Raw genomic sequence first — 14167 nt, forward strand, 5'->3', positions numbered from 1 at the left:
TCTGACATCAGCACACGCTGCACCAAACCACCCTCAAATCCAGTGAGCCAATAGATTTGAATGATGCTAGCCAATTAGCTTTAAGCTGTGTGTAAGGACCACCTCTCATCCTTCCTTCAGGGAAGGCGTGGGAACTTAGTACGAGCAGATGCAGACCACTATGGTTCCCATTTATCTCTCCTTAACTTTTTGGGTCATGCGCTCTCTTTATTAATATTTAATATGCTTTAATAAATGCTTAATGCCCCAGTTTAAGTAACAAATATATGATAAACCCTAGCTAATTTTCCCTAAACTTGGGACAGTAATAGGGTGATCCCATATAATTTTATTTGTGACAAAACCATTCATGACCTTTCCATCTAGATGTGACTTTTCCTTCTTTTGAAGGCCTATAGAACTTGTACATCTTTAACCTCACACTTTCACATTTATATTGCATTAGTTATCTTTATATGTATATTTTAGCTTCCATACTGGATTGTAAATTGAGAGCAGGTTCTCTGAATTATGTTTTTGTATCCTCCATACTAGCAAGAACATATCAGCACTCAATACATAAAAATATTTTTTGAATTTTGTTTGTAATAACATTTTGTTCTAAAGCAGGGCTTCTTAAATTTTTTCCACTCATGACTCCTTTTTGCCTAATAAATTATGTGACCCTGGACATATAGGTATATAAAATAGGTGTAGATGACCTTTTACTGTTGCCAAATTTTTGTGACCCCCACATTCAGTTAAGAGACCCCATATGGGTCTGCAACCCACAGTTTAAGAAGTTTTACTCTAAAGTACCTTCTTTAAATAGTGGATTTTTAGGCCATATGATAGAGGGACCCTTCTACCAACCAGTGATAGAATTCCAAAATTAAAGGAATAAAATTTTGAGATAAATAAACCTCTCAGAGCTGAATTTCAAAGCAGAAATCTTATAGTGACATAGCTATCACAGAGTCTCTTCAGTGTGAATTCTTTGATGATTAATAAGGTGAGAGCTCTGACGGAAGGCTTTACCACATTCATTACATTCATAGGGTTTTTCTCCAGTGTGAATTCTCGTATGTTGAATAAGGGATAAACGTGCAGTGAAAGATTTCCCACATTCATTACACTCATAAGGTTTCTCTCCAGTGTGCATTCTCTGATGCTGAATAAGCTGTGATCGCTGACTAAAGGCTCTCCCACATTCATTACACTCATAAGGCTTCTCTCCAGTATGAACTCTCTGATGCTGAATAAGGTTAGAACTCAGAATAAAGGCTTTTCCACATTCGCTACACTGATAGGATTTGTCTCCATTGTGAATTTTCTGATGTTGAATAAGATTAGAGTGTTGACTAAAGGCTTTCCCACATTCACTGCATTCATAAGGCTTCTCTCCAGTATGAACTCTCTGGTGTTGAATAAGGTTGGAGCTTAAAATAAAAGCTTTCCCGCATTCACTACATTCATAGGGTTTTTCTCCAGTGTGAATTTTCTGATGATGAATAAGTTGTGAGCTCTGACGGAAGGCTTTACCACATTCATTGCACTCAAAAGGTTTCTCTCCAGTATGAATTTTATGATGTTGAATAAAAGATGAACGGTCACTGAAGGCTTTGCCACAGTCATTACATTCATAGGGTTTCTCTCCAGTATGAATTCTCCGATGTTTAATAAGATTAAAGCTCTGACTGAAGGATTTCCCGCATTCATTACACTCATAATGTTTCTCTCCAGTGTGTATCTTATGATGTCGAATAAGGCCAGATCGCTGACTGAAGGCTTTGCCACAGTCATTACATTCAAAGGGCTTTTCTCCAGTGTGAATTCTCTGGTGATCAATAAGGTTACAGCTCTGGCTGAAGGTTTTTCCACATTCACTACACTGATGGGGTTTGTCTCCACTATGAATTTTACAATGCTGAAAAAAAGATGCATGCATACTGAAAGCTTTTCCACATTCATGACATTCATACATCTTCTCCCCAGTATGAATTTTGCTATGCTGAATAAAGTAAGAATGGGCACTGAAAGCTTTCCCACATTCATTACATTTGTAAGGTTTCTCTCCAGTATGTGTTTTATGATGCCGAATAAGGCTAGAGCTCCGGCTAAAAGTTTTTCCACAGTCACTGCACTCATAGGGTTTCTCTCCAGTATGAATTCTCTGGTGCTGAATAAGGGTTCTGTTTTTGCTGAAAGCTTTCCCACATTTGTTACATTCATAAGGTTTGTCTCCATTGTGAATTTTATGATGATGAACAAAGGATGAGCGGTCACTGAAAGCTTTACCACATTCGTCACATTTATATGGTTTTTCTCCAGTGTGAATTCTCTGGTGTTTGATAAGGTTAGAACTCTGGCTAAAAGATTTTCCACATTCATTACACTCATAGGGTTTCTCTCCAGTGTGAATTTTACGGTGTTGAATAAAAGATGAAAGTGCAATAAAGGCTTTACCACACTCATTACATTCATAAGCTTTTTCTCCAGTGTGGATTTTATGATGCTGAATATAAGATGAGAGAGCACTGAAGGTTTTCCCACATTCATTACATTCATAGGGTTTCTCTCCTGTATGAATTCTCTGGTGTTGAATAAAGGATGTTCGTATGTTGAATATTTTTCCACATTCATTACATTCATAGGATTTCTGCCTAGTGTGAATTTTCTGATGTTTAATACCATTAAAACTCTGCCTGTGGGTTTTTGTAGATTTATTACTTTTATATGACTTCTGGCCAATGTGAATGCTTTGAGGTTCATTAAGCATTGGACTTTGCCTAAATACTTTCCCATACACGTTAGCTTTATAGGGTTTCTTTCCTTTATGAACTTTCTGATGGTTAATTAGGTCTGTATTTTCTTCGAAGTTTTGGCCACATGTATCACATTGAAGTCCTTCCCTCGTTGGGACCCTTGGCTGTCTAACAGAGCTTGAGTTCATACTGACATTTTCCCCAAAGTCATTACATTTCTGGCTTCCCTCCTTTGTGGATATTTTCTTGTGTATCATTTTCCCTGGCCTAAAATTTTTCTCCTGGGAAGACACTTTCCTTAATCTTTCTCCCAAAGGTTTTCTCTGACACTTCAATCTTCCATCATGTTCACCTTTTTCAAACTTAGGTCCTTGAAGACTATTTACTTTGAGTTTTCTTGACAAAGTCCCCTGTGATTCCATTTCTTCAGACATTTCTTGTTTTGGAGCAAATATCTTGTTCTTAATCTCACTCTCATAGTCTGAAACAATAACAAAATACAAATGCTAATTGTTCTTTATTTAGAGAAAAAGAAAATTGATAACATAGAAAAAATACATTCTAAATGAAATAAACATCTTCCAAGAGGATGTGACATTTACAAATCTCAATATTGTCCTTATGGTCTTGGCAGAGGACTGTGGTACTGGGAGGAAAACAGGAGACAAACACAGTGGGAGGTGCAGTGGCCACAGAAGGCAGAGTGAGGCCAGAGAATGAAGACTGAACACTAAGAGGCTGGGATGGCAGTTTAGTGATGGGAGGCAAAATAAGTAGGGAGTGAAGGAGCTGAGCTGAGGATAGTGGATAAGGGAGATGAGCCATCAGGAAATTTGTAAAAGGTGATTATGCTTATACTAGATGGTGAGAGGAATACATTAAAAACAGCAACCACCTTCTCTACATTCTTCCCTACATAGCTGTAGGAAAGAGATGTTTGAGATAATTTGCTTGAAAATGCTAAATGAGTGTTCCTATATGCTTATTACATATACAAATAGTGGGATGATGTCAGAACTGTTGTGTATGCATCAAAGCCTTGTTCTCTGAATAATCTTAAGGCTAGGGTCACAAATGCAGTCCTTTCAGTCACTGAGCAACAGTTGATGGAAATTTTTACAAGTTCAAAAATTGACTAGAATAATGGAAAGTATAAGGCAGTGGTGATGTTAAATTTTAATAAGAAATACCAATATTTTAAAATTTTAAAATAAATGATTTTTCAAGTGTATTTGTAAGTTAGCAGTATTTATGCTTCTAAAATATTAAAATTGTACTAAGATTTTTGGGACATCCTGTGCCAAAGATAATGGGGGGTTGGTTGGAGGAGATAACCTCTGAGACCCCTAATAGCTCTAAATCTATGGTCCAATAAATCATTCCTGGTCCCTTGCTAAGCACATAGAAGATGTTCAATAAGTGAATACTCAAGGACTGAATGAGAGGTTTTTGCTTACTTACCTGAACAGTCAGCTCTCAGGGCCTCTCTCCCCTTAGCTTCCTGAATGTCCAGGACCCATGGCTCTTCTCCTTGCTCTAGTTGGGAGATCATGTCAGGTTTGGGCACTAGAAATCCTACTCATGGAAAAAGAAAAGAGGACTTGTCAGTGCTCAGACCCAGAACTGTTCTGAGCTCATGCTCAAGCCTTGGGTCTTCTGGGAAGAAGTGGAAGGAGATGAGAAAAGATTAGTAAAGATGAGACTAGAAGATCCATGGCAGGTCTGAGTAGCCTGAGAATTGTGTCCTTGGGTAAAGGAGGTAGATGTGAAGGTCTTCAAGGGGTTGGTGATCTGAGCATAGAGAAAAATTACCTCATGTTTCCTACCTTCAACTGGAATAGAAAATTCCATGATGGTGGGGGAGACATCTAGAGCTAGAGTAATAAAAACAAGAGCTTGGAGGAAAAGGAAGGTGAAGATTTAGGAAATATTAAGGAAGCTTCCTGTACCCAATTCTACAAGGACTAGTTCTGGGGCCTAGGTACTAAAAGCTGACACAGTTTATGTTTGAATTTAGAGGCAATTAGGAATCTCTACTTCTTGAACTTTGGGGTAAAACCCAAATGGTAGCTTCAGACCCCATTTTGGATAACAAAAAAGAAAGCCAAGAAGTCCAGATGAATCCCAGGGATGAGGCTTACCTAGAGAGACTATGTTTCCATAATTTTCCATCATCACATTCCTGTACAGATCTCTCTGAGCAGAGTCCAGAAGGCCCCACTCCTCCTGAGTGAGGTAAACAGCTATGTCTTCAAACATCATGGAGTCCTGGAAAAAAATATTACTGTTGAAAATTCCAGCAATAGCAACAGCCCCAGTGTTGTTCCTGGGGATAAAAAAGAAGCTGGTTGTTTGGGTTAAACAAAGGTGCTTCAGAAGCAGTAGATCTAGAGGTTAAGTCTTTGGGTACAGATGTTTTCAAATCTATATATGAGCATGTGTATAAATAATCACGTGCATGTATTATTGTATATCCATATGAAAAGGTAGAGGTGTGTGTCCACCCTCTTCTTGGCTAAGATATGGGATAGAAATGGACACATTTTGGGGAAATGAAAAGAAGCTATGATGAAAAGAGCACTGGACTTGCAGTAAGAAGACCTGAGTTCAGGTCCAGTCAGTCTACTAACAAACCTTGTGATCTTGTACATATCAATCATTTATTTAAGTTTCTGCTTCTTTTTCTTTAAAAGGAAGAGGTTGGGGTTGGTCTAAGATTCTCCTCCCAAAACTCCATAGAGTGACTTCAAGGAGATTACAGAGCAACCCCCTCCCATTATTGCCAAAACATTGTTAACCTCTCTCTGAACTGCAATCTGATCAACTTTGGGTAGCAGGTGGCTTTTGCCTAGCTGGATATAAGTACAACTTATATCTACAGATGTGATCAACTGGGAAGGGCTTAACTTCTCTGATGACAATTTTCTGGCCTCCTGTCCTGTCTTACCAACGAGGGGGATCAGGGATGGCTTCCCGTAGGAGTTTGCACTTAAATTGGCCTTGAAAATGGCATCTAAAGAGCATGATACATGTTGGTGGGACGGGGTGGGGTGGGGGGTGAAGACGAAATGTTTTTGAGAGGAAAACTGATATAACCTGAAAAACTACTCTGTCAGTGAAATGTAACAGGTTTGTTTCTATGATGTCTTCTTTGACTTGTTCATTGTTTAGGATACTGTTACTTAGTTTCTATTTAAGTCTGTATCTTTTGTTCATATTTCTTCCGAGGCACCACCATCCAGACTCCTATTTGTAATCCTGGAGTTGTCTTTGATCCTTCATTTTCCTTCATCTCCCAGTTATCAGATTCTGTTGATTATATCTTTGCAAAATCTCTCACATCCATCTCTTTCTCTTTATTCCCATTGCAACCACCCTAGAATAGGAACCCTCACTCAGAAGAAGGCATAAGTGGAGAAAGATGAGCTCAATTTTGGACACATTGTGTTAGGGGTGCCAGTGGAATATGCAGGTAAAGATGCCCTGTAGGCCATTGGAGATACTGGTCTGGACTATGTGCATGTGTGAATGAGAGAGAACACATGCATATGCAGTATTTCATTTCCAAGCTCCTGGGTAAGGGATTAAGATCTCTGGTCTTTGAGCAGGCAGTACAGTTCCAAATTGAGGAAAGAAGCTGAGGCCACTAGGACCATAATAGCAAGTGATTCTTAGGAAGGATAACTCACCTGTTGCCCAAATGGTAGGGGTTGAGCTGCCATCATCTGATCTCTCAGAGATCGGCAAGAACCTGAGGAGCAGGTAGAACTAAAGAAAAAGGAAGGAGCCATGAGTGAGAGTAGATTACCCAAGAGGACTGCCCCACTATCTCCTCTTTGGCTTTCCCAGTCTTCCTCTGGAAGTATCCAGGGATCTTGTGATAGACTCTGCTTCCTACCCTATACCACCAACAGAGTGCTAAGCTTAGCAACTGTGCAAATGATAGACTGGGAGAGCTATGATATAACCAGTTCATATGCCACACAAAGTGTGTAAATACTCATGGATTGCTCTGTCCCAAGAGGTGTCACAGAATACCAAGCAGGGATTAAGATGAAAGAACATATAGTGTGCAATGATTACTGAGTGGGAATGTGAAGTTACTAACCAAAATTTTAGGAAACCCAATTGTTACTCAGAAACATGTATCTAATGGAAAAGGAGCATATTGTATCTTTGAGTTCCCAGAGGAATCTGGGGAAAAGGACAGTAGGTAGTAGCTAAAAGGACATGAAAGGAAATTTCACAAGAAACACAAACAATAAATAACCAAATGTGAAAAAGGTTCAAGTTCTTTAAATAACTAGATATGAAAACTGAGATACCATAAATAATTCAATGACTTTGTGATCTTGTTGACATGTATGTTCCTGCCAATGATATATATATATATATGTGTGTGTGTGTGTGTGTGTATATATATATAAAACAACCAGAATCATTTAAGTACTCAAAAACATGAGATAATGTTTAAAAGGGTCTGCCAACAGAGATCCGACAATAACCAAATTTAATCTTGGAGAACAGACGATGAAACACATTCCCCTCTCACAGTTGAGATGAAGGATTATGGGAGCTGAATGTTGCATTTGCTGACTGACATGGTTGTTATAGTCTGTGGATATTCAATTATTTTTCTTTATTACCAGGGAGAGTTTGATGGTGGAGAGGGGAAAGCATATTCAGAAATGACAGTGATAGAAAAAGCAAAAGGAATCAATAAAACACTAAACAAAATAAATAGATCTGCCATATGCTACTCTAACTCAGGATGAAATCTATTGAATTTCTCTTCATTTCAGGAGAAATATAAGTGTAATGATTGGAATGATGCCACCTACTGGAGACTTACTATAGGAAAGCTCCACCATGAGGAGAATGCCTCAGAAGGCAAGGCCATGTGGCTTTTCCTTGGCGTCAGGAAGTGACGTTTGCTCATGGGTGCTGTCTATCAAGGCTACCAGCCAATCAACTTGAGGAGCCTCCTATTTTCTGGGAGGAGACAGGAAGGAGGAAAGAGGGCCTGTGTGGAGAGCTCTGTCTCTTTTGGGTTCCTGACTTGATGGTGGTGGTGGCGGCAGAGGAAATTTGAGGAAAGATAGGAATGCCAGGCTGTTGGAATTCTGTTCTCAATCTTTCTCTTTCTATTTTTCAATAAACCCTTAAAAACCTAAACTCGTTTTATCAGTGATTTTAGTCAGTTTCCCCCAAAACTGGGGGAACAGATTAGAATCCACATTTAGAATCTTAAATTACACATAATCAAGGATGAAGGTGCCATGGGTATCCTCTGTTCAAGATGCCCAAACACCAGTGGTTTGGAGCAGATAAGGTAGAATCTAGGAGGTATCATTCCATCTAGCTACAACTTCTTTTTGTCATTTCATTTAGTCTGAGAAAATAAAAATTGATGTGATTTTGTTCCTTTAATAGTTTGTTTACTCATTGGTTAATGGACAAGGATCTCACATTTATCAAGCTAGTAGCTTTCTGGCACTCTATAGCATCTCTGCAGAAATAGACAAAGACTACTCAGAACTGACAGCCACTTTGTATTTTCCTTTGTTTCATGAATTTCCTGGGCCAATGAGTTCATCATTAGGTATCTGGCTTACTTGCAATGAGCATCTCACTAGTGAGGCCATTCCTCAAAAAGCAATTTGTTGCCTCAATCTATTTGAAGCCTCTCTAGCATGGCTGACCCTTTAAAAATGGCAGAGCCTTTAAAAATCTATAGCCACTTCCCTCCAGGATGAGGCCCTGGAGAAGGGCTTAGTGGAGAGTGTAAGAAGGATGGAGAAAATGTACATGACTTTACACAAAGATGTGCAGTAGGGACCTCATAGAACCAGAGAACCTCAGAATTCAAAAATACCATAGAGGTCATCTGTTCTAACCCCAATCCCCAAAATAATACCCTCAAGAACATCTCTGGTAGGTGATTATCTATCAATCTTTATATTATGACTTCTAATGAGGAAGTACCCACTATCTGCTGAGCAGCTCATTCTGAATAGCTCTAGTTAGTTCAAATGAAAATCTGCATATCAGCAACTTCCACTTATTGCTATCAGTTCTGCCCTCTGGGACTAAGCTTGAACACAACTATGATATCCTAAGTATTTTCTTCTTCAGGCTAAACACATCCAATTTTTCCAATCAATTTTCATACAGCAGAACTACAAGACTCTTTTACTATCTTCCCCTGGACATGCCCACATTTGTCAATATCCTTCTCAAACTGAACTAAAAACAACACTCCAGGGGTAGCCTGACTGGGATAGAATACAGCAAGATTCTATCACTTCCCATGTTTTAGACCAGGGCTTCTTAAACTTTTTCCACTCTCGACCCCTTTTCACCCAATAAATTTTTACACAACCTTGGGTATATAGGTATATAAAATAGGTATACATAACCTTTTACTGTTGCCAAATTTTTTGAGATCCCCATATTCAGTTACACAACCCCATATGGGTCTGCAATCCACAGTTTAAGAAGCTTTGTTCTAGACACTATCTCTTCTCAATGCATCCTAGTATTACCACTAGCCTTTTTTTGGTTACATTACATTATTCATATTGAGCTTTCCATCTGATCTTTTTCAAACAATTTGTGTGAATAACATCAAAGTCAGAACACCTAGCATTTATCTAGAGCTTTAAGTTTTTCAAAGCATCACAAAATATTGTATTAGCAATACAAACATCTTATTTTGTCCTTACAATACTGGAAGGTAAGTGCTATTATTATACCAATTTAATAAGTGAGGAAACAGAGGTTAAGTGATTTGTCTGAGTCATACAGCTAGTAAAAATATGAGGCCAGATTTGAACTTGGGTCTTACTGACTCCAGGTTTAGCCCTTCAGTGCCTTACCATGGAAACATATCTTTGACAAATGGCTTAAAGGCCTCAATTACTAAGAATTAGTGCCAGTCACAAGAACATTGCTGTCCTCTACAGCTGCAGATGTGATTAGTACAATGAAGCTGGGTGCTAGGGAACAGTACCAGGCCTTGAAGCCCACTGAGAGAAAATATAGAGCTCTAAAGAAAGCAGGGGCTGGAGAAGGTGAACAGTAATTGCCCAGCAGGTTCAGAGGCAACCTAGGCAAACAACAAATGGTGTTCTTCACCAATAATATAGGTTATAAACACATTATTTCAATATTTCAGTGACCTGTCAGTTCATTTGTATGGGTGCTCCTTTCACCAAAGCAAATTAAAACCATCCCTATAGGGGGCAGCTAGGTAGCTCAGTGGATAAAGCACTGGCCCTGGATTCAAGAGTACCTGAGTTCAAATCTGGCCTCAGACACTTGACACTTACTAGCTGTGTGACCCTGAGCAAGTCACTTAACCCTCATTGCCCTGCAAAAAACAAAACAAAACAAAACAACCAGGGCTGGTGCTTTATCCACTGCACCACCTAGCCGTCCTGGTTATGAGAATTTTAAAAGTGTCTCCTCTTGGATTCAGGAGGATCTGAGTTCAAATCCGACCTCAGACACTTGACACTTACTAGCTGTGTGACCCTGGGCAAGTAACTTAACCCTCACTGCCCCGGAAAAAAAAAAAAAAAGCTCCTCTAAGAAAAACTTCACTTTGGCCATACTGTCACCTTAAGCTACCATCTCTATCACTTTTACTGTACATAAGTGTATAGAAGTTGACTACATGCAATGCCTATACTTCCTTACTACCCATGTTTCTCAGCCAACCTGCATTCTGTATTCTATGCCTATCATTTTAGTTGAAACTATTCTCTTAAAGGTCAATCATTCCTTACATGCTAAGTCTAATCATATTTTTCAGTTCTCAACCTTCACTCCTCTTCAGTTTTTGACTACTGTTATCTATTCTCTTCTGGATACTTTTTTTTTTTATTCTCTTCTTAATGATAAAATACACTCTCCTGATTCTTTAATCACTCTTCTGCCTCCTTCACTTGCTCATCATCTTCTTAATTCCTTAATCTAGGTATTAAGAAACTATCTGATGTGGTGGCAAGGAATTGGAAGTTGAGGGGATGCCCATCAATTGGTGAATGGCTGAACAAGTTGTGGTATATGAATACAATGGAATACTATTGTAATGTAAGAAACGATGAGCAGGAGGAGTTCAGAGAAACCTGGAGGGTCTTGCGTGGGCTGATGATGAGTGAGATGAGCAGAACCAGAAGAACATTGTACACAGTATCATCAACATTGAGTGTTGATCTACTGAGATGGACTAGATTCTTCTCACCAATGCAATGGTACAGAAGAGTTCCAGGGAACTCATGATAGAAGAGGATCTCCAAATCCAGGAAAAAAAAAACAACAAAAACTGTGGAGTATAGATGCTGAATGAACCATACTATTTCTTTTGTTTTTGGTGCTGTTGTTTTTCTATTTTGAGGTTTTTCGTCATTGCTCTGATTTTTCTCTTATAACATGACTAATACAGAAATATGTTTAATGTTATTATGTGTGTGTATTATATATATATAAAACCTATATCAGATTACCTGCTGTCTAGGGCAGGGGGGAGGGAGGGAGAAAAATCTGAAATTGGAAAGCTTGTATAAACAAAAGTTGAGAACTATCTTTATATGTAACGGGAAAAAAAAACCTATTAATTTAAAAAAAAAGAAACTATCTGTGGCCTCTCTTCGCTCTGTAGACTATTTTCCTTGGTAAGCTTGCTCACTCCTGCTCTTTAAGAAAAAAAAAAATTAGGGCAGCTAGGTGGCGCAGTGGATAGAGCACCGATCCTGGAATCAGGAGGACCTGAGTTCAAATCTGGCCTCAGACACTTAACACTTACTAGCTGTGTGACCCTGAGCAAGTCACTTAACCCCAATTGCCTCACCAAAAAAGAAAAAAAAATTATCAAGAAAGAGTAGACACCTCTAAGTAGACATCTTTAAGAAGAGAATATCCAGAGGGAGATGGGGGTAGGGGTGGGGTGGTCAATAATTGTGCTACAGACTGAAATAGTAATGTCAGTTTTAAGGAGAAAAATGTTTGATTTGGGACATGTTTTTCAAGTTTGATTTGTCTGTTAATATCTGGGTAGAGATACCATGTGGATAGTCAGAGATGTGGGTTGGGAGGTCAGAAGCAAGGTCAGGCCTAGAAAAAGAAATCTGGTAAGTCATCTGCACAGAGATGACTCTAGAGTCCCTCCTGTCATGCTCATAAGTTTAGGGTTATCTCTGAATTTTCCCTTTCCCTTGCAAAAACACCCAAATGTGCTTTCTCCTTTCTACTCCCACTGGTATTTACTTCAGTTTAGGTCTTCATTACCACTCACCTAGATTGTTATAATAGCATCTATAAAGGTCTCCATGACACTAATTTTGTGATGGTGACTTAAAAAGGATTGAAGGATATAAAGGGGCAATTTTCAAAAGAAGAAACAAATTATCAATAAAGACATGAGAAAGTATTCAAATTCTTTATTAAATGAATCCAAATTAGAACTATGAAATAACTATCTTACATTGAGTAAATTGTTAAAATGCAATGTTGGCAGATCTGTGAAAAAACAGGCATCATACTACACTTTTTGTTTTTGTTTTTTTAGTGAGGCAATTGGGGTTAAATGACTTGCCCAGGGTCACACAGCTAGTAAGTGTTAAGTGTCTGAGGCCAGATTTGAACTCAGGTACTCCTGACTCCAGGGCCGGTGCTCTATCCACTGCGCCATACTATACTACACTTTTGATGGAGTTTTGAATTGGTACAATTGGAAAGCAATATGAAGTTATTACATAATAAAAGTTTTAAAAAAAGATTCATGCTCTTTGATCCAGTGATCCTACTTTTAGGACTATATCCTAAGGATATGTAGTTTTCTATCAGGCTACCACAATTTGCACTTGTAGGTTGGATCTCCTAGGGGACAAATTCTCCAGGTTCAAAGTTTTCAATGGGTCCACACTCCTAAAATTGTAACTCACAATCCCACTCCCCCCACACCCACTGAAATGTTTACCTTGCCTGTACTCATTCAGATGACACAATTAGTTCAAATAATAAATATTTATTGAATTGTCAAAACATCAGCAGTAACAAAGCATAACCCTCATAAATAAGTTACACATGCCTACAAATACACAGTGTAAGTGGGACATACATAGAATTCACACACAGAGAACACATTTAGTCAAGACAATGTACAACCCTGGCATGACCTCCTTTGATTTCCTTAAACTTTGTCTACTAGGTAACCTGTTCCACTGAACTTCCTAAGTCTGCTCCTGGGCTAGGTGCTAGGCTCTGAGACTCGACCAGTCTCCACTCGATCCAGCTTTGAGTTCAGCTGACACCCTGGCACAAGATTCTGCTATGCTCTCTCAAAAATCATTGGAGTTGGGGGCAGCTAGGTGGCGCAGTGGATAAAGCACAGGCCCTGGATTCAGGAGGACCTGAGTTCAAATCCGACCTCATACACTTGACACTTACTAGCTGTGTGATCCTGGGCAAGTCACTTAACCCCAATGGGGGTGGGGGTGGGGGAAGCATTGGAGTCCATAACCCTATCATCAACAGGAGTCTAGGCTGAGGTCTGGCATCTTCTGAGACTTCTGATCCTCATTTCAGGGACTGGATTCTCAGTTCCTTGCTACCACAACTCAAACCTCCAGCTGGACCCTGGACCTGCTCTCTGCTGGACCCAATGTCTCCTACAGTCATATACTCCTGCTGTAATCCTTATCACCTGATCCAAGCTGCACTATGGAAAAGACTAAGAGCATTTTCAAGGACTGAGTTATTCCTCCATTGCTTTTTTCTTGACTCCTTTTCCTAAAAGCTGACTGTCACATCTACCTTAAAGGATACTAGGAGTATGGCTGATTCTCAGCCAGTCCACTGCTGTGCCCCTCAGCTGCCTTCAGCCAGTGGCTAACATTCTATAATTCCACCAAGCTGACTTTACACTTTAAGTAAAATTTCTTATTTTGATAAAAAACTAATACACTCTTTTTACAGATTGGGGGGGGGTAGGGTCCTATTTGTATAAAAAAATTTAGCAGCATTTTTTTATATCAAACACCTAAAACCAAACCAGCCAATGATGGGGAAATGGTTCAAGCTGATACACAAAGCTAATGGAATGTTACTGTGCCATAAAAAAATGAAAAATATAAAGAATACAATGAAATAATGAAAGACATTAGGAAGTGATGCAGAATGACAGAATAGAATCAAAATATTTATCTAAATAGTGCTTTAAGATTTACAAAGAACTTTATATAAAGAGGCAACTTGTGGTAGAAAGAATTCTGGGTTTGAATTGGAAGAGATCTGGCTTCAAATTCTGTCTCAGACAGTTCCTAGCTGGATGACTATGGACAAGACCCTTAACCTCTCTCAATCATCTTTTCTTGTCTATGAAATGGGATACTTGTATCATTTGGACTCTAAAAAATAAC

General features: G+C 39.0%; 1 protein-coding gene across 1 annotated transcript in view; it reads right to left on the reverse strand.

Annotated features, from left to right (window-relative positions):
- The window catches only part of LOC122745619 (zinc finger protein 420-like), a 24406-nt gene continuing 10239 nt past the window's right edge, over positions 1-14167 (reverse strand). Inside the window, exons 5-8 of the mRNA XM_043991008.1 lie at positions 6434-6512; positions 4886-5012; positions 4206-4319; positions 1-3225 (exon numbers count right to left, since the gene is read on the reverse strand). Coding sequence (XP_043846943.1) covers positions 950-3225; positions 4206-4319; positions 4886-5012; positions 6434-6512 — 2596 coding nt within the window. The 3' untranslated portion in view covers positions 1-949. The remainder of the gene's footprint in view (positions 3226-4205; positions 4320-4885; positions 5013-6433; positions 6513-14167) is intronic.

The sequence above is a fragment of the Dromiciops gliroides genome, chromosome 1 (assembly GCF_019393635.1).
Source record: "Dromiciops gliroides isolate mDroGli1 chromosome 1, mDroGli1.pri, whole genome shotgun sequence".
In the NCBI taxonomy this organism is placed as follows: Eukaryota; Metazoa; Chordata; class Mammalia; order Microbiotheria; family Microbiotheriidae; genus Dromiciops; species Dromiciops gliroides.